Source organism: Hemitrygon akajei, chromosome 30 (assembly GCF_048418815.1).
Source record: "Hemitrygon akajei chromosome 30, sHemAka1.3, whole genome shotgun sequence".
In the NCBI taxonomy this organism is placed as follows: domain Eukaryota; kingdom Metazoa; phylum Chordata; class Chondrichthyes; order Myliobatiformes; family Dasyatidae; genus Hemitrygon; species Hemitrygon akajei.
In genome coordinates, this window is record NC_133153.1 from 9,869,898 (window position 1) to 9,894,443 (window position 24,546).

Here is a 24,546-nt window from a genome sequence, read left to right on the forward strand (position 1 = left end):
CCCTTTGCTTTCCCCTCCATCCTGACCTTCTTAGTAACTTAAGATAATTATGTTTTTGTAGCGATGTGCTACACACAGCGCTGAAATAACGACACGCAGTCGGTAAGTCATTTCGAGACTAGTTTATTCAAACTTGGCGGCACTGGCATTTAATCCCTAGCGCCCGCCCTCTCCGGGTGGAAATAACATCAGAGGTGCATTACCAAAGTCTCCCCCCGCGCGCTGGCTATTTGTGAGCCGGTTCGCCTGCGCAAAAAGTGGGTCGCCACTTTTAGCAATTGTCCTTTCTTTTCAGTGTTACGTGCTTTTGACACCACTCATTACAATACTGTTACCAATTTGAGTGATTCTTTTTCTGTGCATTTTCCAATTTGCAATTAGAATTAACTTATGGACATCTGTAAAAACAGAATCTATTTGTTACCTAGGGAATCCTGTAATCCATCTGCCCCCTATCACAGATAGTCCCTTTGCTTTCCCCTCCAACCTGACCTTCTTAGCAACTTAAGATAATTATGTTTCTGTAGCGATGTAGTTTATTCAAACTTCGCGGCGCTGGCATTTAATCCCTAGCGCCTGCCCTCTCCGGGCGGAAATGACATCAGAGGTGCATTACCAAAGTCTCCCCCCATGCGCTGGCTATTTGTGAGCCAGTTCGCCTGCGCAGAAAGTGGGTCGCCACATAACCCCACCCCCCAGAACTGGTGATACACCCCCCAATGTCCACAGTCTGGACCAGCCTCTGTTTGGGAGGTCTGCCTCTGCGCCACGGTGCCTGAACCTCGACTGGCTGCGCCAAGTCCACATGGGCTGGTTTGAGTCGGTCCACCGTGAAAACCTACTCTTTCCCCCCAGTGTCCAGAACGTACATGGACCCGTTGTTGTTGATCACCTTGAACGGCCCCTCGTACGGCCGCTGTAGCGGCGCCCAGTGTCCACCCCTTCGTACAAACACAAACACAGTTCTGCAGGTCTTTGGGTACATGGGTCGGAGTCCGTCCATGCTGTGAAGTCGGTATGGGGGCCAGGTTGCCGAGCCTTTCGCGTAGTCTGTCCAGGACTGCTGCGGGTTCTTCCTCTTGCCTACTTGGGGCTGGTATGAACTCTCCCGGGATGGCCAGGGGTGCGCCATACACCAACTCGGCCGACGAGGTGTGCAGATCCTCTTTGGGCGCTGTGCGAATTCCAAGCAGGACCCAGGGAAGCTTGTCCACCCAGTTAGGTCCTCTCAGGCGGGCCATGAGAGCCGACTTCAAGTGACGGTGGAAGCGTTCCACTACCCCCGTTCGACTGTGGGTGGTAGGCAGTAGTGTGGTGTAGCTGTGTTCCCAACAGGCTGGCCACAGCTGACCACATGCTGGAGGTGAACTGGGCACCTCTGTCGGAGGTAATGTGGGCCGTTACCCCGAAACGTGCTACCCAGGTTGCAGTCAGTGCTCGGGCACAGGAACTGGCAGATGTGTCGGTGAGCTGGACCGCCTCTGGCCACCTCGTGAACCGGTCTACCATAGATAGGAGGTACCGCGCTCCTCGGGACACTGGTAGGGGGCCCACGATATCCACATGAATGTGATCAAACCTCCGGTGGGTGGGTTCGAACTGCTGCGGCGGGGCTTTAGTGTGCCGCTGCACCTTGGCTGTTTAGCACTGCGCGCACGTTCTGGCCCATTCACGGACCTGCTTGCGAAGTCCGTGCCACGCGAACTTGCTGGAGACCAGCTGGACGGTTGTCCTGATAGATGGGTGCACCAAACCATGAATGGAGTCGAAAACTCGCTGCCTCCAGGCTGCTGGGACAATGGGGTGAGGTTGGCCGGTAGCCACGTCGCACAGGAGGGTCCTCTCACCTGGGCCTACGAGAAAGTCCTGCAGCTGCAAACCCGAGACTGCGGTCCTGTAGCTGGGCATCTCATCATCTGCCTGCTGCGCCTCCGCCAGTGCTGCATAGTTCACCTCCAGGGACAGGGCCTGGACAGCTGGTCTGGAGAGTGCATCCGCCACGACGTTGTCCTTTCCCGAGACATGCTGGATGTCCGTCGTGTACTCGGAGATGTAGGACAGATGACGCTGCTGGTGAGCCAATCAGGGATCGGACACCTTCGTGAACGCGAAGGTCAACGGTTTGTGGTCCGTGAACGCGAAGGTCAACGGTTTGTGGTCCGTGAATGCGGTGAACTGCCTGCCTTCTAAAAAGTACCTGAAATGCCGGATTGCCAGATACAGTGCCAACAGCTCCCGGTCGAAAGCACTGTACTTGAGTTCGGGTGGTCGTAGGTGCTTGCTGAAGAATGCCAAGCGTTGCCAGCGCCCCTCGATGAGCTGCTCCAGTACCCCACCAACTGCTGTGTCAGATGCGTCCACCATGAGGGCAGTCGGAACATCCGTTCTGGGGTGCACCAGCATCGCAGCATCTGCCAAGGCTTCCTTGGCTTTAACAAAAGCGGCCGCGGCCTCCTCATCCCAAGTAATGTCCTTGCCTTTACCCGACATCAGGGTGTACAAAGGGTGCATGATACAGGCTGCTGAGGAGAGAAAACGGTGGTAGAAGTTCACCATACCAACGAACTCCTGCAGGCCTTTGACCGTATTGGGCCGGGCAAAGTGGCAGATCGCATCTACTTTGGCGGACAGAGGTGTTGCCCCGTCTTTGGTAATCCTGTGACCCAGGAAGTCGATGGTATCGAGACCGAACTGGCATTTGGCCAGGTTGATCGTGAGGCCAAAATCACTCAAGCGGGAGTAGAGCTGGCGGAGGTGGGACAGATGCTCCTGGCGACTACTGCTGGCTATAAGGATGTCGTCCAAATAGATGAACGCAAAGTCCAGGTCGCATCCCACCGCGTCCATTAGCCGCTGGAACATCTGTGCGGCATTCTTCAGGCCGAACGGCATTCGGAGGAACTCGAACAGGCCAAACGGAGTGATGTGTCGTTTTGGGGATGTCTTCAGGGTGCACCGGGATTTGATGGTATCCCCGGACAAGGACTACTTTGGAAAATATTCTTGCCCCGTGCAGGTTTGCTGCAAAGTCCTGTATGTGCGGCACGGGTTAGCGGTCTGGAGTTGTAGCCTCATTCAGTCTGCGGTAGTCACCGCATGGTCTCCAACCCCCGGCTGCTTTGGGCACCATGTGCAGGGGGGGAGGCCCATGGGTCTGTCGGACCTCCGTACGATCCCCAATTCCTCCATCCTCTTGAACTCCTCCTTCGCCAGGCGGAGCTTTTCCGGGGGGAGCCTTAGTGTGTGGGCGTGGAGGGGTGGTCCCTGGGTCGGGATGTGGTGCTGAACCCCGTGTCTGGGCATGGCTGCCGTGAACTGCGGTGCCAGAATCGATGGAAAGTCCGCCAGGATTCTGGTCCCTGGGTCGGGATGTGGTGCTGAACCCCGTGTCTGGGCATGGCTGCCGTGAACTGCGGTGCCAGAATCGATGGAAAGTCCGCCAGGATTCTGGTGAATTTGTTGTCCGACAGCGTGATGGAGTCCAGGTGTGGGGTCGGCAACTTGGCTTCACCCAGGGAGAACATCTGGAAAGTCTCGGCATGTACCAGTCTTTTCCCTTGCAAGTCGACCAGCAGGCTGTGAGCTCGCAAGAAGTCTGCCCCCAGGAGTGGTTGGGCCACGGCGGCCAGTGTGAAGTCCCACATGAACCGGCTGGCGCCGAACTGTAGCTGCACTGTGCGGGTGCCGTAGGTCCGTATCGTGCTGCCGTTTGCGGCCCTCAAGGTGGGTCCTGGCTTCCCGTTGCAGGTGACGTACCCCGTCGGGGGCAAGACGCTGATTTCCGCTCCAGTGTCAACCAAGAAGCGGCGTCCCGACTGTTTGTCCCAGACGTACAAGAGGCTGTCCTGGTGGCCAGCCGCCATAGTCATTAGCGGCAGCTGGCCCTTGTAGGGCGGGCGACAACAGCAGGCTTTTGTGCCCCACCGCTGGTGGTAGAAACACCACTGTTCACTGGCCTCCTCACTCCTGCCTCAGTGTTGTGTGCGCCTGATGCACCATCAATAACTCTCTGAAACGTGAGGCAAGATATCGGCTTTTATTGACTGGAAGAAAGAACAAGCAGTAGTTGACCACCATACTACATCCTGGAGACTGAGGGCAGGGCTCAGGCCTCAATCGCCTTTATACCGGGGTCTGTGGGAGGAGCCACGGTCAGTGGGAGGGGCCACAGGAGCAGTCAGCAGGGGGGGCATGTCCAGACAGGTATATGTAGTTCACCACAGCACCCCCCTGCCGGGCCTGGTCTGGTCCGCTGTTGGGTGCGTGGCCTGGTAATCTGACCGACGAACTCCACGCTCTCCCTCTTGGCTTTCCACAGCACGTCTGCCCAGGCCGCCACCTTCCGGGAGTCGCTGTAATCTGTGTTGACCAGTAGCAGATGTATGTCCCTGGGCAGTTGTTCTAGGAACGCTTGCTCGAACATGAGGCAGGGCTTGTGTCCGTCAGCCAGGGCCAGCATCTCGTTCATCAATGCTGACGGCAGTCTGTCTCCCAAACCATCCAGGTGAAGCAGGCGGGCACCCCGCTCACGCCATGAGAGGCCAAAGGTCCCAATGAGCAGCGCTTTGAATGCTTCATATTTGCCTTCTTCCGGGGGCGACTGTATGAAATCCGCACCCTGGGCGGCCGTCTCCTGGTCAAAGGCGCTCACCACGTGGTAGTAACGCGTGGAATCAGAGAATATCTGCTGAATCTGGAACTGGGTTTCTGCTTGGCTAAACCACACGCGTGGTCGCAGCGTCCAGAAAGTCGGCAGTTTCAGCGAAACTACGGGAACAGATGAAGAGTCGGTCATCTTTGGTCCAAATCCCGTTTGGACCGTCGGGGTCACCAATGTAGCGATGTGCTACACACAGCGCTGAAATAACGACACGCAGTCGGTAAGTCATTTCGAGACTAGTTTATTCAAACTTGGCGGCACTGGCATTTAATCCCTAGCGCCCACCCTCTCCGGGTGGAAATAACATTAGAGGTGCATTACCAAAGTCTCCCCCCGCGCACTGGCTATTTGTGAGCCGGTTTGCCTGCGCAGAAAGTGGGTCGCCACTTTTAGCAATTGTCCTTTCTTTTCAGTGTTACGTGCTTTTGACACCACTCATTACAATACTGTTACCAATTTGAGTGATTCTTTTTCTGTGCATTTTCCAATTTGCAATTAGAATTAACTTATGGACATCTGTAAAACAGAATCTATTTGTTACCTAGGGAATCCTGTAATCCATCTGCCCCCTATCACAGATATTCCCTTTGCTTTCCCCTCCATCCTGACCTTCTTAGCAACTTAAGATAATTATGTTTCCTTATTTTCACAGTTTTATGAAAGACCATTGGCCAAAACATTCTCTGTTTCACTCCAGTCACTGCCTGAACTGTAGAGTGTGTGCAACACTTTCAATCTTTAGTTCAAATTTAAAGCACATGGAGGTTTTTTTGTTGCCAACACCAACATAGAGTGTGTCCTTGTCCTAAAGCAAAATGTAAATAAGCTTGTAATCTAATTTACAGTTAATTGTATCACCTCTAAAATAACCTAGACTGTTAGGGACAAACATTCCACGAGGTTTTATGTTAAGACATCACCCGTTGACAGCAAGTGGTGTGTTAAGGAATTCACTGCTCTCCAAACTCCAAACATATTTAGACCTGGAAGTTCATAGTGCTGTAAGTAGGGAGGTGCCAAGGACTGACTCAGAGTCTAGCTTGCAGTGCACAACATTTGTAGTGAGAAGTTGCTGACTTCTGCCGTGAACTGAGGCCAGGACTGAGGGATGCCGGGGTTTCAGGAGATCATGTGCTGGGAACTTGCGGGTTGGAGTCTGAGTCTCAGAGTGATCAAGAGAAACGGGTCCTGCTTAAGGGTCTTGGCCCAAAATGTCAACTGTACTTTTTTTTTTAAACATAGATTCTGCCTGGCCTGCTGAGTTCCTCCTGCATTTTGTGTGTATTGCTATGAGATCAGGAGGGAAGGAGGGAGGAAAGGAAGGAGTTCGCGCGTGTGTACGTACGTACGCGTGCAATGAGGGAATGGAATGGGGAGTAATTGGAGGAAACAGTGCGAGAGGAGACTGGTCAACGTTGAAGTGAGGGATTTAGCCAGAACGTTGCCCCAGAGCAGCCATAAGAGTACTGTGTAGGGAATGACATCATTGTGCACATCACTGATGCAAAATTACACAAAGGTCATTCAGTCCTGAAAGAGCCTGTTTGAATATCTCAGTGATGTGCAGCAAGCGATAAACAGCTGAATACCTGAAAACAATCTGAATAGTGAAACAAACAGTCTTGATCATATCAGACCAAAATGTTCTAACACACTCAGTCCTTATGTGTATTAAGTTTGGTTATAAGCTTATGATAAGTTCCCTGAGATGACTGTCAAACATTTGAAAGGACTCTCCACAGCAGAAATCTCCAATCCTCTGAATGAGACTCCTCCTCCTGCACTTCACATGCATGATCCCACACAGAGCAAAAAAACTAAGGAGCAAGATACACCTGTGCCAAGTGCAAGAGAAGAGATGGAGAATAAATATTTTCTTCTTTATCACTGTACCTCCTGTCAATATTTTGGTGTGGTCTGCTCCCATGACCCTTCTGGTATAATAGCACTGAACCAGAGTTCACTCATCTTCCAGGACACACAACCATCCATTGTGTGGAAGCCTTATTAATTAGGGTGCTGAAGCTGGGAGGAGTCCGTACAGACTAGAGACTGGGGATTATCTGTCATCAAAACATTGGCCATACAGTGAAATATAGTGTTTGCATCAAACCAGCAAGGATTATGCTGGGGGCAGCCTGCAAGTATTGCAAGTCTTCCAGCACCAACACAGCATGCCCACTACTCACTAACTCCAACCGTAATACTTTGGAATGTGAGAGGAAACATAAACATCCAGAGCAAACCCACATAGTCATGGGGTAAACATACAAACCCCTTACAGACAGCGGCAGGAATCAAACCCCAATCAGTGACCACTAGAACTGTAAAGCATTTGCAGTAACTGCTCCCTCAGGCACCTGCCCAATTTTCAGAGGTTTCTGGAAGATTTACACCATGAAGGTCCTGCACCTAAGCTGAAATAGGTAAAGAACAGACTGAAGGATGGTCAAGTATTTCAGCTAGATGTGAGAATGCAGGAGAAGGTGTGCCAATGGGAACATAAATCAATGTTTCAAAGCTCCAATTTTTGTCTCATTTTTTTGTTACTGAGGAGAAGGCAAGTGATTATTTGCTTTGGAGAGTTAACTGCAGAGTATTGCAAGGAATCTACAGCACTGTTCTCATTACTCGTGGCACGTCTACCAAACAGCTACGCAAACTTAAGGTAAATTTGTCTCAGGGGCCGAATAAGATAGATCCAAGCATCCTCAAGGAAGCAAGGGAGAAAACTGCAAGAGCTCAGCCATAAATCTTCATTAAATTTCTGAATACCAAAGAGGTGCCTGAGGCCCAAAGGTAACTACAGACCTGTGAGTTTGACACCCATGTAAGTACAAACTTGGGATGATAGAACAAGTAAATGGGACAGTCACAGAGGTAGACAATAAATTCTCGGCATGCATGGATAGGAAGGTTTGGCCAATCCAAGTTACTAGATTTACTGAGGATGGACTGAAAGTGCTCACAAAGATTACAGGGGGAAAAATCTGGAAAATATTCATAATTCCTCTGGGGAAAACTGTTCATAGAAATAAAGAAAGCCAGAGTTATTGGAAGTAACAATAGGTTTCTAAGAACTGACACAGTGACTGTTTGTATTTGACACTAACCAAACGGACTGTCACCTCCAAAATGACCACAGCCTTGTTATGGTTTGGAGGCTTGTGTGCATCAATGACCTGGAGAGCTATGTTGGCTGGGGTCAGGGCTTTATGCTTTGGCTCTTCGTATGGTCACCAATGCCAAAAAGGTCAAGGGGTAGAGGCCAGACTAAGAGTGGTCCACCGGTCCTCCAGGTTCAGGGGTTCAGCTCTGGGCGAACAACCTTGACTGGCAAAACAAAACTGTTAAGGAAACAGCAATGAAGAATCTTTTTACATCTGAGTGTGATGGTATTCATGAATCTCCACCCGGAACTTGTATGTCTGGCAGCAGTGAAAACCAAGCTACTAACACGATGAAGGGAATGGAGGATCTTCATTGCTGCCCTAAATGCAACGGCATTACGGGCACTAGAGAGAAACAAACTGTTTTTGGTTTGGGTCAGATAGAGGAGGGGGTAGCTGAAATTCAGTGGAGAGAAACGCAAGGTGCTTCATGTGGAGACAAAACAAAATCCAGTAGCGACTTTACTTAAATGGAAAGAAACTGCAGTCTGTGTAAAATGAAAGACATCTGGGAATCCTGATTTGGAAAACAAAGCTGGTGCAGCGGATCTCTGAATATGTTAGCAAGTTGTGGAGATCCAGGAAAGAGTTAATATTGAACTGATATTATAAAGTAACCCCTTTAGAGTTTCATTCTATCTTGATCACTGCAGTACAGAAAGGATTCTGGCCTCAGGTGAGAGCACTAAATTTACTGAGAGGTTGGAGGGGTTGGATTTTTGGCAGTAATTACATTCTCTGGAAAGTGTGCCTCTCCTGGACACACAGGCCTTCCTGGAATCACATCAACTATGCCCTAGGCCCATGTGGAAAGCCTCCTCCTCCCCCCCCCCCAATATCTAAACGCATGCCCAAACCCTCATCTAGGAGCAAACACCACCCCAGTGCACCCCCACAGTAGGCAAGATGTGCAGTTCGCGTTTCACCAGCAGAGTACGGTAAAGGGCAGGTTTGGATCGTGGGTCTTGCTATCCATCTGGTCCTTATTGTTCTGTTCATGTACTTTAATCAGCTCCAGATGTTCACAGAAAATGCTCAACAAGGGCGAGGTCAAGACTTCAAGAAATTCAGGCAAGAACAAAGCCCTTATTTTATAAGTCTCTCCTGCTGCCACTGCAGCACATGTGTTTCCAAGCCTCAGTTTGCTCAGAGTGCAGTGGCTTAGGCGGTGTTTGCTGTCGAGTAATGTTACAGTTGTGGTTTTCATTTATTGACTGACATCTACAACGCCAGCATTAAAATGAAGAGCCCCAGCAAAGCCTCTCTCACTCCTGTAGGTTAGGGTGAAAAATGAGATCCTGTCAAACAGTGAACTGGCTCAGTTTATAATCTCATGTCCTTCAAGCTCTCTTCTAATACCTTTGGCCCACCACAGGTGCATAGGAAGCCTGGACCTCAGGCAACGGAGGGCAAGAAGGGGAGGAAGAGATTGACCAATGTCCACTTGGAGGAGTCAAAATATGGGGAAGGGAAAAATTGAACCAGCATGAGAAAGGAGTCAGGTAGAAGGAGAAGGTGAGGAGGGAGTGATATCAGGAGAGGTAGTGATGGGAAAATATGAGGAGAGGGAGAAAGGCGAGAAGGAGAATAGGTTGGATGACTGGAGAAAAGAAGAAAGGGAATGAGACAGAGAGGAGAGGATTAACAAACAGGGAACAGGAGAAAGAAGGGATAGACCAAGAACATGAGAAGAAAAGTTGCAAGGGAAAAGGAAAGGAAATTAGAGTCAGGAAAAGCTGGAAGAGGAGGGGAAGAGTGAATTGATGAATGCAGCAGTTAGCTTGTGGGGAAAGAAAAGAAGGAAGAGAAGAAACTTTAACATACAGTGTGAAAGGCAGAGCTGTCTCTGTGGGAGGAGCAGTCTTCTTCTCTAGTCCTTTACCTTTCCCATCCACCTGGCTTCACCTATGACCTTTCCTCTCCTCACCTCACCTTTTTATTCTGGCATCTTCCCCTTTCTTTCCCAGATTTGAAGAAGGGTCTTGGCCTGAAATATTGACTGTTCATTCATTTCCATAGAAGCTGCCTGACCTGCTAAGTTTCTCCAGCATTTTGTGTGTGTTACTCTGGATTTCCAGCATCTGCAGAACCTTGTATTTAGTGTGTGGGTTTGGTGGTTTTTGGAGGATGATGTTCAGCTAAGTGTTGTGAGGATGGTGATGGAGTGTTCTCTGCCGAGCAACAGACTGTGTTGGGGTGTGTGAGATAAGGGATGTTCCTTGTACTGCTTAAAACTACATCCCATGGCCACAGGAAAACTGACAGTTTTCCTTGCATGTGGTAAACTGAGCAGCAATAGCTTTAAGGAGCAGGTTTCTAAAAAGAACTGCTTCAGGATTTAGATAACTGTTCATTGTGTGTAACGCAAATGCTGTGCTTCCTACCTTAAAACAGTGGTTACACAGCAGGAATACTCTTATTGATTGTGCAATGTTTTGGGGCAGATTGGGAGAGATGTGTTAGGCATCATAGTATTGAAAGTATTCACCCTTCAGTTCTATCTGTGTGGAGATGGGTTGTTCACTCACACATTCTTTCAGGAGCTGGTGGATTGCCAGGTTCACTTCAACCCATTGTCAAAACTTCTTATGCTTTTCAGCATCAAGGTTGAGACTTCTCAAAATGCTTTATAGTTCTTTTCAATCATTCTTTGAAACGGTGACTGGAGAAGACCAAAATGGCATGTGAGAGACTAGATGAGAAGGAGAGTAGGAGAGAGAGTGGGCAAGAGGGTGGGTGAGGAAAACAGACTTATACTTCTCACAGCTCATAACTGAAGATATTACTCTCACTGCTTTGTGGGCTCTCAGCAGTTTCCTTGCTCATCCCAACACTAAAAGATAACTGGGCAACACATGCTCCATCCACCGTAATCCATTGAACCTTCACAGCACCAGTTATCTGCTTGCAGAAATTTGGGCAAGTTAAAGTTCATTGAATATGTGAACGTTTGCCAGTGGGTATGAGATGCATCTTTTTAACTGTGTTCACTCTCACATCACAAAAATCCCACTGAGTATAATCCACAGACATTTTATAAAGTGTCCTGTAAAATTACCTCCATTTCTTTACAGAAAGTTGCATTGATTCCAAAGAGAATCTGACACTGTTCATCAGCGCTGTAATGCATGCCTGGCAATTTTGGTGGGAGTCTTGTTGCATGATGACTTCTTGGATCAGTCTCCAAGAGGCAAGAACTAGCCTTTGACCTGTTAAAGATAACACACATAAAAGTTTAAAAATACATTGAGCTTTGCAAAACAAGCTGAACAATGCTAACAGTTCTAACTAAAGGCACTATAAAGCCTTCAAGCCTCTTTGATTTGAGCGGTACCATCAGCCTTCCTTGAATGTGAGCTCTCCTGTCCATCAGTTATATAGAATACAGAACTGAACAGCACAGGAACGGGCCCTTCAGCCCACAACATCAGCACCAAATTAAACTAAATCTCTTCTGCCAGCTCATATTCTATACCCCTCCATTCCCTGCTTATTCATTAGACTATTAAAAAGCCTCTGAAACACCTCTAGCATACCTGCTTCCACCAATATCCCTGGAAGTCTGTTCCAGGTATCTCACACTTTCTGCATAATAAACTTAGCATGCTCACCTCTTTCAAGCTTTCCTCCTCTCACCATAATCAGAATAAGATTTATAATCACTGGGATATGGTTTGAAATCTTGTCGCTTTGCAGCAGCATTACAGTGCGAAGAGATAAAAATCTATAAATTACAAAAATAAATAGTGCAAGTAAGAAATAATGAAATAGCATTCATTGTTGGTTCAGATAGCTGATAGATGAGGGAAAACGCTGTTACTGAGACATTGACTGTGGTTTTTCAAGCTTCTGTACCACCTCTCTGATGGTTGTTTTGAGAAGATGCATGTGAGGGTCCTTAATGTTGGATGTTGCCTTCTTCAAAATGTTCTTGCTGGTGGAGGGGGTTCTGCTCATGATGAAATTGTTTAAAACCCTTTGTAGCCTCTTGCAATCCCATGCATGGAGCCTTCATACCAGTCAGAATCCTCTCCATATACATCTGTTGAATTTTATAAGATTCTTGGTGACATTTCCATTACCATAGGTGTGCCTTCTTCACGACTGCATCAATGTGTTTTGCCCAGGACAGACCCTCTGAGATGTTAATGACCAGGAACTTGAAGCTGCTCCTTCAACGAGGACTGGTGTGTTTTATCCTGACTTCCACTTCCTGAAGTTCACAATCAGTTCCCTGGTCATGTACAAACGTAGATGTTAAATGCCTTAAATGCAAAATTTCCTGTACAGTGGATTCCGATTAATTGGGACACATCAGGACCACTACATTTTGGCCCGATTAAGCAGCTGCCCCATTTAGCTGAAGTTTCAAGGAAATAATAAAAGTATAAACTGAGTAACAATTTATGTATTTAAATGAAATACAGAATAAATCAAAACACTACCAATGCTGCTACAGTACTATAAAACTGTGTATTAGTTCTTAATAGTTACTGATAGAGGAATTCATCCACAGAACCCAACTGTGTTCTTTTGATTGATTGTAAATGAAAAAAATCAGCAGACACCTAGTGCAGATAATGGACTGCCTTCATACAAACCCCATTTCCAGAAAAGTTGGGATATTTTCCAAAATGCAATAAAAACAAAAATCTGTGATATGTTAATTCACGTGAACCTTTATTTAACTGACAAGAGAACAAAGAAAAGATTTTCAATAGTTTTACTGACCAACTTGATTGTATTTTGTAAATATACACAAATTTAGAATTTGATGGCTGCAACACACTCAACAAAAGTTGGGACAGAGGCATGTTTACCATTGTGTTACATCACCTTTCCTTTTAATAACACTTTTTAATCGTTTTGGAACTGAGGATACTAATTGTAGTAGATTTGCAATTGGAAATTTTGTCCATTCTTGCTTGATATAAGACTTCAGGTGCTCAACAGTCTATGGTCTCCATTGTCCGATTCCCCTCTTCATGATGCACCATACATTTTCAATAGGAGATAGATCTGGACTGGCAGCAGGCCAGTCAAGCACACGCACTCTGTGTCTACAAAGCCACGCTGTTGTAGCCCGTGCAGAATGTGGTCTGGCATTGTCCTGCTGAAATAAGCATGGACGTCCCGGGAAGATACGTCGCCTTGATGGCAACATATGTCTCTCTAAAATCCTAATATACGCCTCAGAGTCAATGGTACCTTCACATACATGCAACTCACCCATGCCGTGGGCACTGATGCACCCCCATACCATCACAGATGCTGGCTTTTGCACCTTTCGCTGATAACAATCAGGATGGTCATTTTCATCTTTGGCACGGAGAACTCAACGCCTATTTTTTCCGAAAACTAGCTGAAATGTGGACTCATCTGACCACAGCACACGGTTCCACAGTCTTTCGGTCCATCTGAGATGAGCTCGGGCCCAGAGAACTCGCCGGCGTTTCTGCATAGAGTTGATGTATGGCTTCCTCCTTGCGTAATACAGTTTCAAGATGCATTTCTGGATGCAGCGACGGACTGTGTTAAGTGACAATGGTTTTCTGAAGTACTCCCGAGCCCAGGTGGCTATAATTGTCACAGTAGCATGACGGTTTCTTAGGCAGTGCCGCCTGAGGGCTCAAAGATCACGTGCATTCAACAGTGGTTTCCCACCTTGCCCTTTACGCACTGAGATGTCTCTGAATTCTCTGAATCTTTTCACAATATTATGTACTGTAGATGTTGAAGAGACCTAAATTCTCTGCAATCTTGCGTTGGGAAATGTTCCTTTTGAACTGACTAACAATTCTCTCACGAATTTTGGCACAAAGGGGTGAGCCAGGACCCATCCTTGCTTGCAAAGACTGAGCCTTTGATGGATGCTACTTTTATACCCAGTTATGATACCTCACCTGCTAGCAATTAGCCTGCCTAATGTGGAGTCTTCCAAATTGGTGTTACTTGAATATTCTGTGCACTTTTCAATCTTATTTTAACTCTGTCCCAACTTTTGTTGAGTGTGTTGCAGCCATCAAATTCTAAACTTGTGGATGTTTACAAAATACAATTAAGTTGGTCAGTAAAACTATTGAAAATCTTTTCTTTGTACTTTTGTCAGTTAAATAAAGGTTCACGTGAATTAACATATCACAGATTTTTGTTTTTATTGCATTTTGGAAAATATCCCAACTTTTCTGGAAATGGGGTTTGTACAATCCTTTCAATAATTGCATCCTTCAAATCTTCATTTTCATTGTAACATTCAAGATGATTGTCAATACCTTCAAGTTCTTTGTAGTTGCTATCTTGTTTAAGTAGTGAATTCGTTTCATTTTCACTCCCAACCATTTCTGGCAGCTCTGAGTCAGTATGCTTAAAATCGTAGTGAGCAGAACAGTTCTCAATAGTCGTATTTCTCACCAACTATTAGTGACAAAGGCACTGTTTTTTGAACACTAACACATGCAACTGACAACTGCTCACTCTAAGCACGGTGTAGTGTCCAATGACCACACAACTGACGCTAGTTAGAGACTGTTCAGCAACAACCTCCTGTCCCAAATCATCAGTATAGTGTCCCAAATAAACTAAAGGAATCCCAGCTATTTCCTCGATTAGTTTTTACTGTTTAAAAGTTGTCCCAATTAAGCAGCTTCCTGATCAACCGATTGGCTAATTAACCGGAATCTACTGTATTTGAAACATTAGTTACTTACAGTTTTAATTTCAACATTAATATGAACAGCATTTTGTGAGGGACAGTACTCAACTGCTGCCACTGCTGTGTGAGAATTGCTTTCTGCCAATGGAAGGAGTGCTGACTGTTCAAACCCTCAACAAACTCTTCCTGTCATCAACATCTTGGCTAATTGGACCTGGGCCCCAGCTCCAATTTCTCACTGGTCTCCATTGATGCCTGTCACTTTGTGGCCTCTGTAGAATAATATTTGCTTGAAAACTGCTCGCCACCTGCCCTTATTTCTTTCTCTTGTGCATTGATAGGTAGTTGAGGCAGACAATATTTGGATCAAAACCAGTCCAGATGAAGGTTCGTGACCCACAGCATTCACTGGCCATTTCTCACAGATGTTGCCTGCCCACTGAGTTCCTCCAATGTTTTATTTGTTGTCTCTAACTCTTTAGGTTTCTATCTCCATCTTAGGAGATCGATTAGCAGCTAAATCCAACAGAACCCACAGACTTCCCTACCATTATGTTGACTGGATTCCCCTCCTTCTGCTTTCAGTAAAGAGACCATTTCATTCTGCCATCTTCTCTGCCTCTGTCCCACCTGTTTTGATTTCACCACATCCACTCCAGGGCCCCTGTATTATCTTCACAGCACTTACTCGGCCAATTCTCCTCAGGATTCTTATATTTCAATGAGATCTCTTGACAGACAGACAGACAAGGCAGACAGACATACTTTATTGATCCCGAGGGAAATTGGGTTTCGTTACAGCCGCGCCAACCAAGAATAGTGAAGAAATATAACAATATAAAACCATAAATAATTAAATAATAATAAGTTAATCATGCCAAGTGGAAATAAGTCTAGGACCAGCCTATTAGCTCAGGGTGTCTGACACTCCGAGGGAGGAGTTGTAAAGTTTGATGGCCACAGGTAGGAATGACTTCCTATGACGCTCAGTGTTACATCTCAGTGGAATGAGTCTCTGGCTGAATGTACTCCTGTGCCTAATTATGGAGACATTATGGAGTGGATGGGAGACATTGTCCAAGATGGCATGCAACTTGGACAGCACCCTCTTTTCAGACACCACCATCAGAGAGTCCGGTTCCACCCCCACAACATCACTGGCCTTACGAATGAGTTTGTTGATTCTGTTGGTGTCTGCTACCCTCAGCCTGCTGCCCCAGCACACAACAGCAAACATGATAGCACTGGCCACCACAGGCTCGTAGAACATCCTCAGCATTGTCCGGCAGATGTTAAAGGACCTCAGTCTCCTCAGGAAATAGAGACGGCTCTGACCATTCTCGTAGACAGCCTCAGTGTTCTTTGACAAGTCCAGTTTATTGTCCATTCGTATCCTCAGGTAGCTGTAATCCTCCACCATGTCCACACTGACCCCTTGGATGGAAACAGGGGTCACCAGTGCCTTAGCCCTCCTCAGGTCCACCACCAGCTCCTTAGTCTTTTTCACATTAAGCTGCAGATGATTCTGCTTGCACCATGTGACAAAGTTTCCCACTGTAGCCCTGTACTCAGCCTCATCTCCCTTGCTGATTACTGATTTCCAGGAACTAAAGGCACTATCTGCTTAATCTTTCCTTATAAGACACCTCTATATCACAGGAATCAACCTTCTCTACATAATCTACACACCAAATCTTCCACTTTTCAGGAAATCAAAACCTTACTATGGGGGTTGACAGGGGAAACACCAGTGCCCTGTGTTGTTCCAGGAAAACATCCTTACATTTGTACTCCACCCATTTGCAAAAAAATTCTAACATTTCATTTGCTCTGATAATTACTTGCTAAACCAGGACGTTAACTTTCTATGAGGACACCAAGATGTCTCAGATCCCTAAATTCCAGTGAACCCTTACGAACAAGAAACAGCAGTCATCGATTCACCCCCAACTTCATTCCCTCACTTAATTCAATCATGGCAAATTCCATCTCTCCAAATTGGTTCCTTACCACTTAACACCCTTGTCTTACAATCATACTTTTGGAATTTGACTATTCCAGATTTGCATTACACTTGTATGATGGAATGTTTTCTGGCATCAACCCTCCATGGACTTACTTGAATTTTAAGATTGTTCCCCCTTCATCTGGACTCTCACACCAGAGGAAGTCATTTCTCTCTGTCATCTCAAACACATCCATTATATCACCACTTAATTACACCACATCCATCACAAGGGTTTCAGCCTTGGGTTATACAGTTATATGAATAAGTGTTACGCTGTATAGAATATTTCTATATTTCTATTTTGCTTATGACATAGGAGGAAGCCACTTTAGACCATTAAGTCTGTAGCTACATGCAGGTCAATCCCATTTTCCCTGTAACCCATTCTCCCCTCATACCCATTGATTATCCACACCCCCCAAATAATCTACCACTGCCTTACACACTAACACAATGCACTGCATCCTACCAACCTGCACACCTTTGGGATGTGGGAGGAAACCAGAGGAAACTCGTGCAGTCACAGGAAGAAGCGTGCAAGATTTCAGCACAGACTAGGGCCTGTTCCTGAGCTGTACTTCTCTGTGACTCTATCTTCACGGACAGCTCCAGAGGCCAGGATTAAACCTGGGTCAATGGAGCGACGAGCTGCATCACTGCGCCACTCATGCAGCAGAGACCTGCGTCGCTGTACGTGAGAGACAGATCAAGCCGGTTTAAAACTTGTAACAAATCCCAGGTGCTCTGCAGCAGGGAGCATTTAACAGCTCAGGTCATCATGTTGCTTCCACCGGATGATTACCTGCCACATTATCTGTATCCTGCTACTGCACTGACTAAGAAGGCAATGAAATGTAACCAAAAATCGAAGGCTAAGCACCAAGAGCGTGTTCCAGTGCATGGAGCTGTGAGTTTATTAAAGTAATGCTCCTCTACAGCAGTTACAGAGGTGAGGTTAAAAAAAAAATGGCAAGATTTAAATTTTTCACTGTCGGACGATGTACGGGATTCAGTTCTCAAGTTAGTTAACTCAACCTCTTTATGTGCCCGCCACTGCCTGTTACAGTTCAAGGTCGTACACGGGGTCCATATGTCTAAAACTAAATTATCTCGCATTTACCCAGATATTAATCCCTGCTGCGACAAATGCAAAAGGGGCGAGGCTTCCCTTATTCACATGTACTGGACGTGCCCTAGCTTGGAAAAGTACCGGAAAGATGTTTTCCAAATTCTATCCCAAATACTTAATTACAATCTGGAACCTAACCCTTTGATTGCTCTTTTCGGCACCTCCAGAGAGGGGATGCGCACCTAAGTCGGACCAAACTTCGCATACTGTCTTTTGCCTCTCTTTTGGCCAGGCGAGCCGTCTTGCTAAGGTGGAGGGTGCTGCCCCGCCCACCCATGCTCAGTGGCTTAGGGACATCATGTCCAGTCTATACCTTGAGAAGATCCATTATTCAAATTTCAATTCTGACGTAAAGTTCCAAAAGGTGGGGGGCCCTTTCTTGGATATTTTCAGAATTCCCAACCAAACTAAAGGTTCATCCCTTCTTCCTTTCCTCTGCACATAACTCCCTGACTTTCAGCATTCTCCGGTAAAATTCTACGAACTCAGACGTGTAAACGTACAACAGTTTGTGTTAGGAAAATACACCTTCTCTATACCAATGCAGCTCTGTGGGGGGAAAAGGTTCTGTTTAACCCTTTTTGCTAATGCAGTGATGGCTTGGAGTTGGGAATTGGGAGGGGTAGGTCGGGGCAGAGAGGCAACCAAAGCATGATTGTACTATGGGTGCATCTCCTTCATAGATGTGAATTTTACATTTGTTATGTACTGCACAAACCTCCTTTGTACTATGCTTTCTTTATTTAATTTTAAAAAACAATAAAAATATTGCTGAGAAAAAAATGGGAGGTTTTTTTTGTCAATTAACTTTAGTTCTTCCTTCCTTTTCATTTCTTCATTCCTTGTTCATCACCTCTTATTTTTTTCCAAGAAACAGTCTCTTTCAGCATTTCCTGCACATTGGCTTAGATCCTAGCTGGACAATTGCCCAGATAAAAGGCAATCTACCTGATTACAGGCCTATTATCAATCATCAAAGTGATGGAAGTGATCATTAACAGTGGCATCAAACAGCACTTGCTCACCACCAACCTACTCCCCAGCATTCAGCTTCAGCAGAACCACACCCCTCCTGAGCTCTTCATAGACTTAATGGGCCCAGGAGCTAAATTCTACTGATGAGGTGAGAGTGCTGCCCGTGTTATCAAGTGGTAATTATCCAATTATGACATCAAAGAGTCCTGGTGAAACTAAAAAAGGGAATAACTCCAGTGATGAGAGTCTACCTTAGTTGAAGAAAAATAGATGTGGTTGCTTCAGGTCAATCATCTCAGTACTCGGATATCACTGCAAGAGTTCCATCCAACTTCAGCTGCTTCATCAAAGATCTTCCTTCTATCACACAGTCTGAAGTGAGGACATTCAATGATGATTGCACAGTGTTCAATCCAATTTGCAACTCTACAAATAAATGTAGCCACATACACAAAAAGCTGGAGAAACTCAGCAGGTCAGCCAAGGTCTATGCAGGGGAATAAACAGTCAAGACTTTTCAGGCCAAGAACCTTCATTAGGATTGGAAAAGAAGGGGGAAGAAGATAGAAGGAGTGGGTCTTATTCAGATGTCTTCCCCCCCCCACCCCACCCGCCACTTCCTTTCCAGTTCTAATGAAGGGTCTTGGCCCAAAATGTCAACTATTTATTCCCCTCCATAGATGCTGCCTGACCTCCAGCATTTTGTGTGTGTTATTCTGGATTACCAGCATCTGCAGAATCTCTTGTGTTTATAAATATGTGTAGTCCATGTCTACATACAGTAAGAACTAACATCATTCAAGCTTGGGGCGAATGAAGAGCCAGACAATGATAATAATCAATAAAAGAGAGGCCATGATATAAAGTTACCATCAATGAATCCCTCAGTGCTAGCATCCAGGGGGTTGTCTTAATTGAGGCCTCTGTCGGTCAGGGTCGACCATGGATGTTGCATCCTAGCTGTCTAAGTATGCAAGCCAGGCCAGTATGATTATAGAGAGCAAGCTCTCCTGCTCCATGCATCCAAATAAAGCGACACAGGGGTTGCCGGTCTGTGTTGAACTCAACGTCGGACAGCCTTAGGGACTCCAGCTCCAGATTTTTCCCTTGGGGTTTACTCCCAAAGCCTTCCCCATGAGTGGGTATTCCCGCAAGACAGCGGTTTGAAATCAGAGTTTTCCTTTTCCTAGTTGAGTAACCAACCACGGCTGACGAGACCCATCTGCCCGAAGCAACTGGTTTTAAGGTGCCACGAGCCTGTCTTTGCCCCTTCCCGTCAGTAGAAATGGTTCTGCTGAGCTCAGTAGTGAAATCGCATGTGAAGGCCAGGAGCTGGGCTTGGACATCACAGACTGTTTGAGTTGCATGCCATTGCGAGTATTTACTAGGTAGTGGGAGCTTGTCCCCATTACCACCCCCCACCCCGGTTACATCGGGGAATCACCACTGACAGGAAATTCAACTGAATCAGCTGCATAAATGCTGTGGTGACAAGTGCAGGTCAAAGCAGGGTATCCTGTGTTAAATGGTTCAGCTCCTGACACCCTACTTCTACAAGTACAGTTCAGAAGCAGTTGGCTGGCTGAGTGCCACTGTAATTAGAACTGTCTCACCACAGAGAGATTATGGGGCTCCTGAGGCTGTCTGAGCAATAGAACGCCAGCTACATGCAGAGCAGTTGTACTGAGTGATACCTTCCAGGAGATAATTCTCTAATAAAAATGTTACCATTTAAAAGAAGTGCATGTCCTACCTTAGGAAATTCTCCAAGTCATCATGGCTACAGGCAGACCAGGAGAGATCACTTGGGTTCTTCCCTTTGACCCACTCGCCGGACATAATGTGGAAATTTTCAGCACAGGAAGAATGATCATCATCGTGGCTCATCCCCAGGCTGTGAAAACAAACAAGAGATGAGTGGGGGCAGAGGGGAGGGCTATGGAAGAGCGATGAGAGGGGAGGTAAGAACAGAAAAAATATCAGACGTGGAGAAAGGTGAAGGGTGTAGAGGGAGAGAGGAAGAAGGGGTAGAGAAAGAGGATACAGAGAAGTATACAGAGCAGAAAGGGAGATGAGGAGGGCAAGAGTAGGGAGAATGTGTGAATTGAGGAGAAGCAGGGAGACAGTCAGCAAGACAGATGGTAGAGAGGGAAGAGAGTGCATGCACACAAGAGTAAGTGAGAAGAGAGCAGAAAGAGGTAGAGAGGAAGAAAGTGAGAGAATGAATGAATGGGACAGTGGGAAATGAGAGAGATAAAGTATGTGAGCATAATTCACAGCAAATTCTCCAGGTGTTTTCTGTGACAGGGGTGTCCCACATAATCACCTCCCATTAGATTTCTTGCAATCCACCATTACAAATCAACACTGTAATTAGTGCCTGCTTTGCTGGACTACAGCTGTTAATGCTGGCCAGTAAACCTACAAAACATCTGGTCCAAATTACAATTTGCAGCAGGAACGGAACCTTATCCATGATTGTCACCCTGTTGTGGAACTCCAGCTGTGATCAAACACCCTGCTCCATTACTTGAATCAATAGCTCCTAACTCCCATTTCCATGTTTCCGTGGGTTGGATGTTTCACCTCCACTCCACACCCAACCCAGCGTTACTGCTGAGATCGGTGAGGTTCCTCGTACACAGTGTTCCATCTGTGGCGACCACAGTGTATTGAGAGCTGGTCAGTTCTCCTCCGCACCCTGAATCAATGCTAGTGTCCCATGAATAGATTTGGGAGAAAGATACACATGGATTCATCCATACTACACTGTGTAAATGGTTCTACAGGAGCACCTTATCTTAGAAAGGATTTGCTGAAACTCGAGAGGGTTCAAATGAGGTTCACGAAAATTATTCCAGGATTGAATGGCTCGTTATATGAAGAGTCTTGGGCCTGTATTCACAGGAATTTAAATGAATTAGGGGTGACCTAATTGAAACCTATCAAATGTTGAAAGGCCTTAATACAGTGGATGTGGAAAGGATGTTCCCTATAATGGGAGTATCTAAGACCAGAGGGCACAGCCTCAAAATACAGTGGCATTCTTTCAGAATGGAGATGAGGAGCAATTTCTTTAGCCAGAGAGTGGTGAACCTGTGGAATTTGTTGCCACAGGCCAAGACTTTATGTACATTTAAGGCAGAGCTTGATAGATTCTTGATTAGTCGGGCAATGAAGGGATACAGGGAGGAGATTGGAACTGAGAGGAAATATAGATCAGCCATGATGAAATAGCGGAGCAGACTCAATGGGCCAAGTGGCCTAATTCTGCTTCTGTGTCTTATGGTCTAAGCAGTGGGGAGAGGGTGAGACATGGTCATGTTTCCAAAATGACAATCTCTATTATCAAACAGCTTAACTTGCACTCAGTAAACAACTCGGCCATAACAAACCACTATTGAGAGAATCATCTGGAACCAGGGCAGAGCACAATGTTTCCAGAATCCTCCATTCCCATCACCCACCAACTGGCTGACAGCTGTGGCTGATGTCTCCCTGCTCCCTTATACCAATGGAGACTAACCAGAGGACCTTATCTCCTGTAGCTCACCACTTCCCTGCCCAAGATTTCCACTCCGTGTTCTGAAAAGGCTTCAAGCTGACCTACACACACAGAGAGTTGATACGCATCCTAATGATGCCCCTCAAATGTCCCAATACTGTCAATCCCACAGGAAATCTCTTGGCAATAAGAAAGCACATACTATCTTCTGGATATGACTCAAAGCATAGCCTATACTCCACAAAATATTTGCACTGAATTTTCTCTCTGTACTCAGTGCCAGGTTATCACGCCAACCTGTGGGGCAGCTGACCATCTTGGCTTGTTCAGTATGGAGATGGGATCGGCACAAGTGACCAAAGGTGATGGAGTTCACGTTGGACCATCAGCATCTAGAAGAAATGGACTCCTGCATTTCACATCCTGTTTTCCGGTAATACTTCTCCATGGCTGTACAAGGAAGTGGAGTGACACTGAATGCTCCAATGCAAAGAAGAAGCCAGCCATGAATTGACTCTGATTATGAATCACACCTTGCAGACTGTGGCTCTCCTTGTGTTCCCACCAGCTCTTCATCAGCCTGGATAAAACATCTGGTGCCAGACTGGTGGCTGCCAACGCTCAGCCTTACTGACAGAAATCAAACAAAAATACAGGATGACTGGAGTTTCTTAAGCTCACAGTAGTGCAACCAGGTTTTCATCCTAACACCATGGGCTGGATTCAAGGCTTTGTTCAGGACCTACAATTGCCTGTACACAGATCATCTGCAACAGGGCTGACATTTCCCATAGCAGGAGAATAGGGTTGAGAGGGATAATAAATCAGCCAAGATGGAATGACACAGCAGATTCAATAGGCCAAAGTACTTATTTCTGCTTCTATCTCTTAAGGATCCTGCATTCATATGTTTGATGTTTAGAGAAAGGCTGATTGTGTGAAGGATGAGCTCATCGTTCAGACTGACACTGTCAAGCAGAAGTAGCGGCTGAGAAAATCCTTCAGATGAGATGATCTAAACTTCCAATTTCATGTTCAAGTTAATCCCATTCCAAAAATATTCAAAGAAAAGGGAAACTTCCCAGTGGCCCAGTAGAAGATTGTTCCTATTTTCATGGGCTGACCTGCCACTACCTATGGTAGTACATAGGTCTGACCTGTTACTTATCAGTGCTTACCACTGCACGGATGAGACAAATGCAGCTAAGTCCTTAAATTCCTCTCCTAACTCACTCACAGAGGCAACAAAGCAGACTTTGCCAAGAAATCTGGCAGATATTACAGTGGGACCAGCAGACCTTACTGAGAACCTGGCAAATTTGACTTAGGGACACAGCAGATTTTACTGAAACAACCAACGGACGGAGATGCAGAGTATCCCACTAGAATAAAGTGCAATATTTCTAAGTATGCTGATGATACAAGATTGTGTTGAGTTGTGGAATGGGAGGAGCAATCAAAGAGGCTTCAAAGTGATTTAGACAACTTGAGTGAGTAGGTCAATATGTGGTAGATGCAGTATAGGTGGTCAGGGTGAAGTTATCTATTTAACTAAGATAAACACAAAGACACGGCACAAGTTAACTGTTGACAGAATAGGAGATGTCGATGCCTTGCACACTGAAAGCAAACATGCAGGTGTAGCATAGAAACAGTTCAGTGGTAGAGGTTTAAAGTACAGTAGGACGTTGGTAAGACTACACCTGGAGCACCGTGTGCAGATTAGACTCTGATATCAAATGAAGGATAAACTTACCAGAGAGGAAGAGCAATGAAGATTCACTAGGCTAATCGCTGTGATTTTGGACCTGAGGAGAGATTGTGTTGTCAAGGCCTGAATTCTCCAAAGTTTGAAAGAAAAAACTGGGACAAGTCTCTAACACAGAGAGGGGCCAAGTCACTGAATGGTTTTAAGGAGAGATACAGTAGATTGCTAGACCCATAAGACATCAAGGAGTATCAGGAAGGAAAATAAATATGATATTCTGATAGATGAGTAGCCATGAGTGGAATTAATACCAGCACTAGACTGAAAGGGCCAAATGTCTACTTCCTGCTCTCACACATCTATTTCTAAAGCAAGAGGGTGCTACTGGTTCCAGAGGCTTGTAGGCAGAGGAGGTTCAATGACAAGGATGCCCCCTCCATAGATCTGCTTTGTCCACTGTAACTGACTGGGCACTACCTTACCCTGCAGAGAAGGATGCATATCAGTAAGTGTGTCGATGTGTGGCTAGCATGCTCGAACAGCTGGCTGTACTACTGAGATATGGTGGTAAGGTTTGCAGCCACACAGAGCGTAAGGATGCGTCATCAAGCATGTCAATTATTTGGACGGTCCTGACTGTGGGAGGATGTTAGTGGTAGGTGAATGGTGTGTGGTGCACCAGGTACCATTTGAGACTGGAAGTGCAGATGGTGGGACAAGTTCCATCCAAACACGTCGA

At 46.1% G+C, this 24,546-nt stretch overlaps 1 protein-coding gene across 3 annotated transcripts in view; it reads right to left on the reverse strand.

The window, feature by feature from the left end:
• adamts17 (ADAM metallopeptidase with thrombospondin type 1 motif, 17) overlaps positions 1-24,546 on the reverse strand; it is a 429,617-nt gene that overhangs the window by 200,237 nt on the left and 204,834 nt on the right. For all 3 annotated transcript variants that reach the window (XM_073032969.1, XM_073032968.1, XM_073032970.1), the window contains 2 exons: positions 20,348-20,488; positions 10,889-11,039 (listed from right to left, as the gene is read on the reverse strand). In XM_073032969.1, the coding sequence (XP_072889070.1) occupies positions 10,889-11,039; positions 20,348-20,488 (292 nt within the window). The remainder of the gene's footprint in view (positions 1-10,888; positions 11,040-20,347; positions 20,489-24,546) is intronic.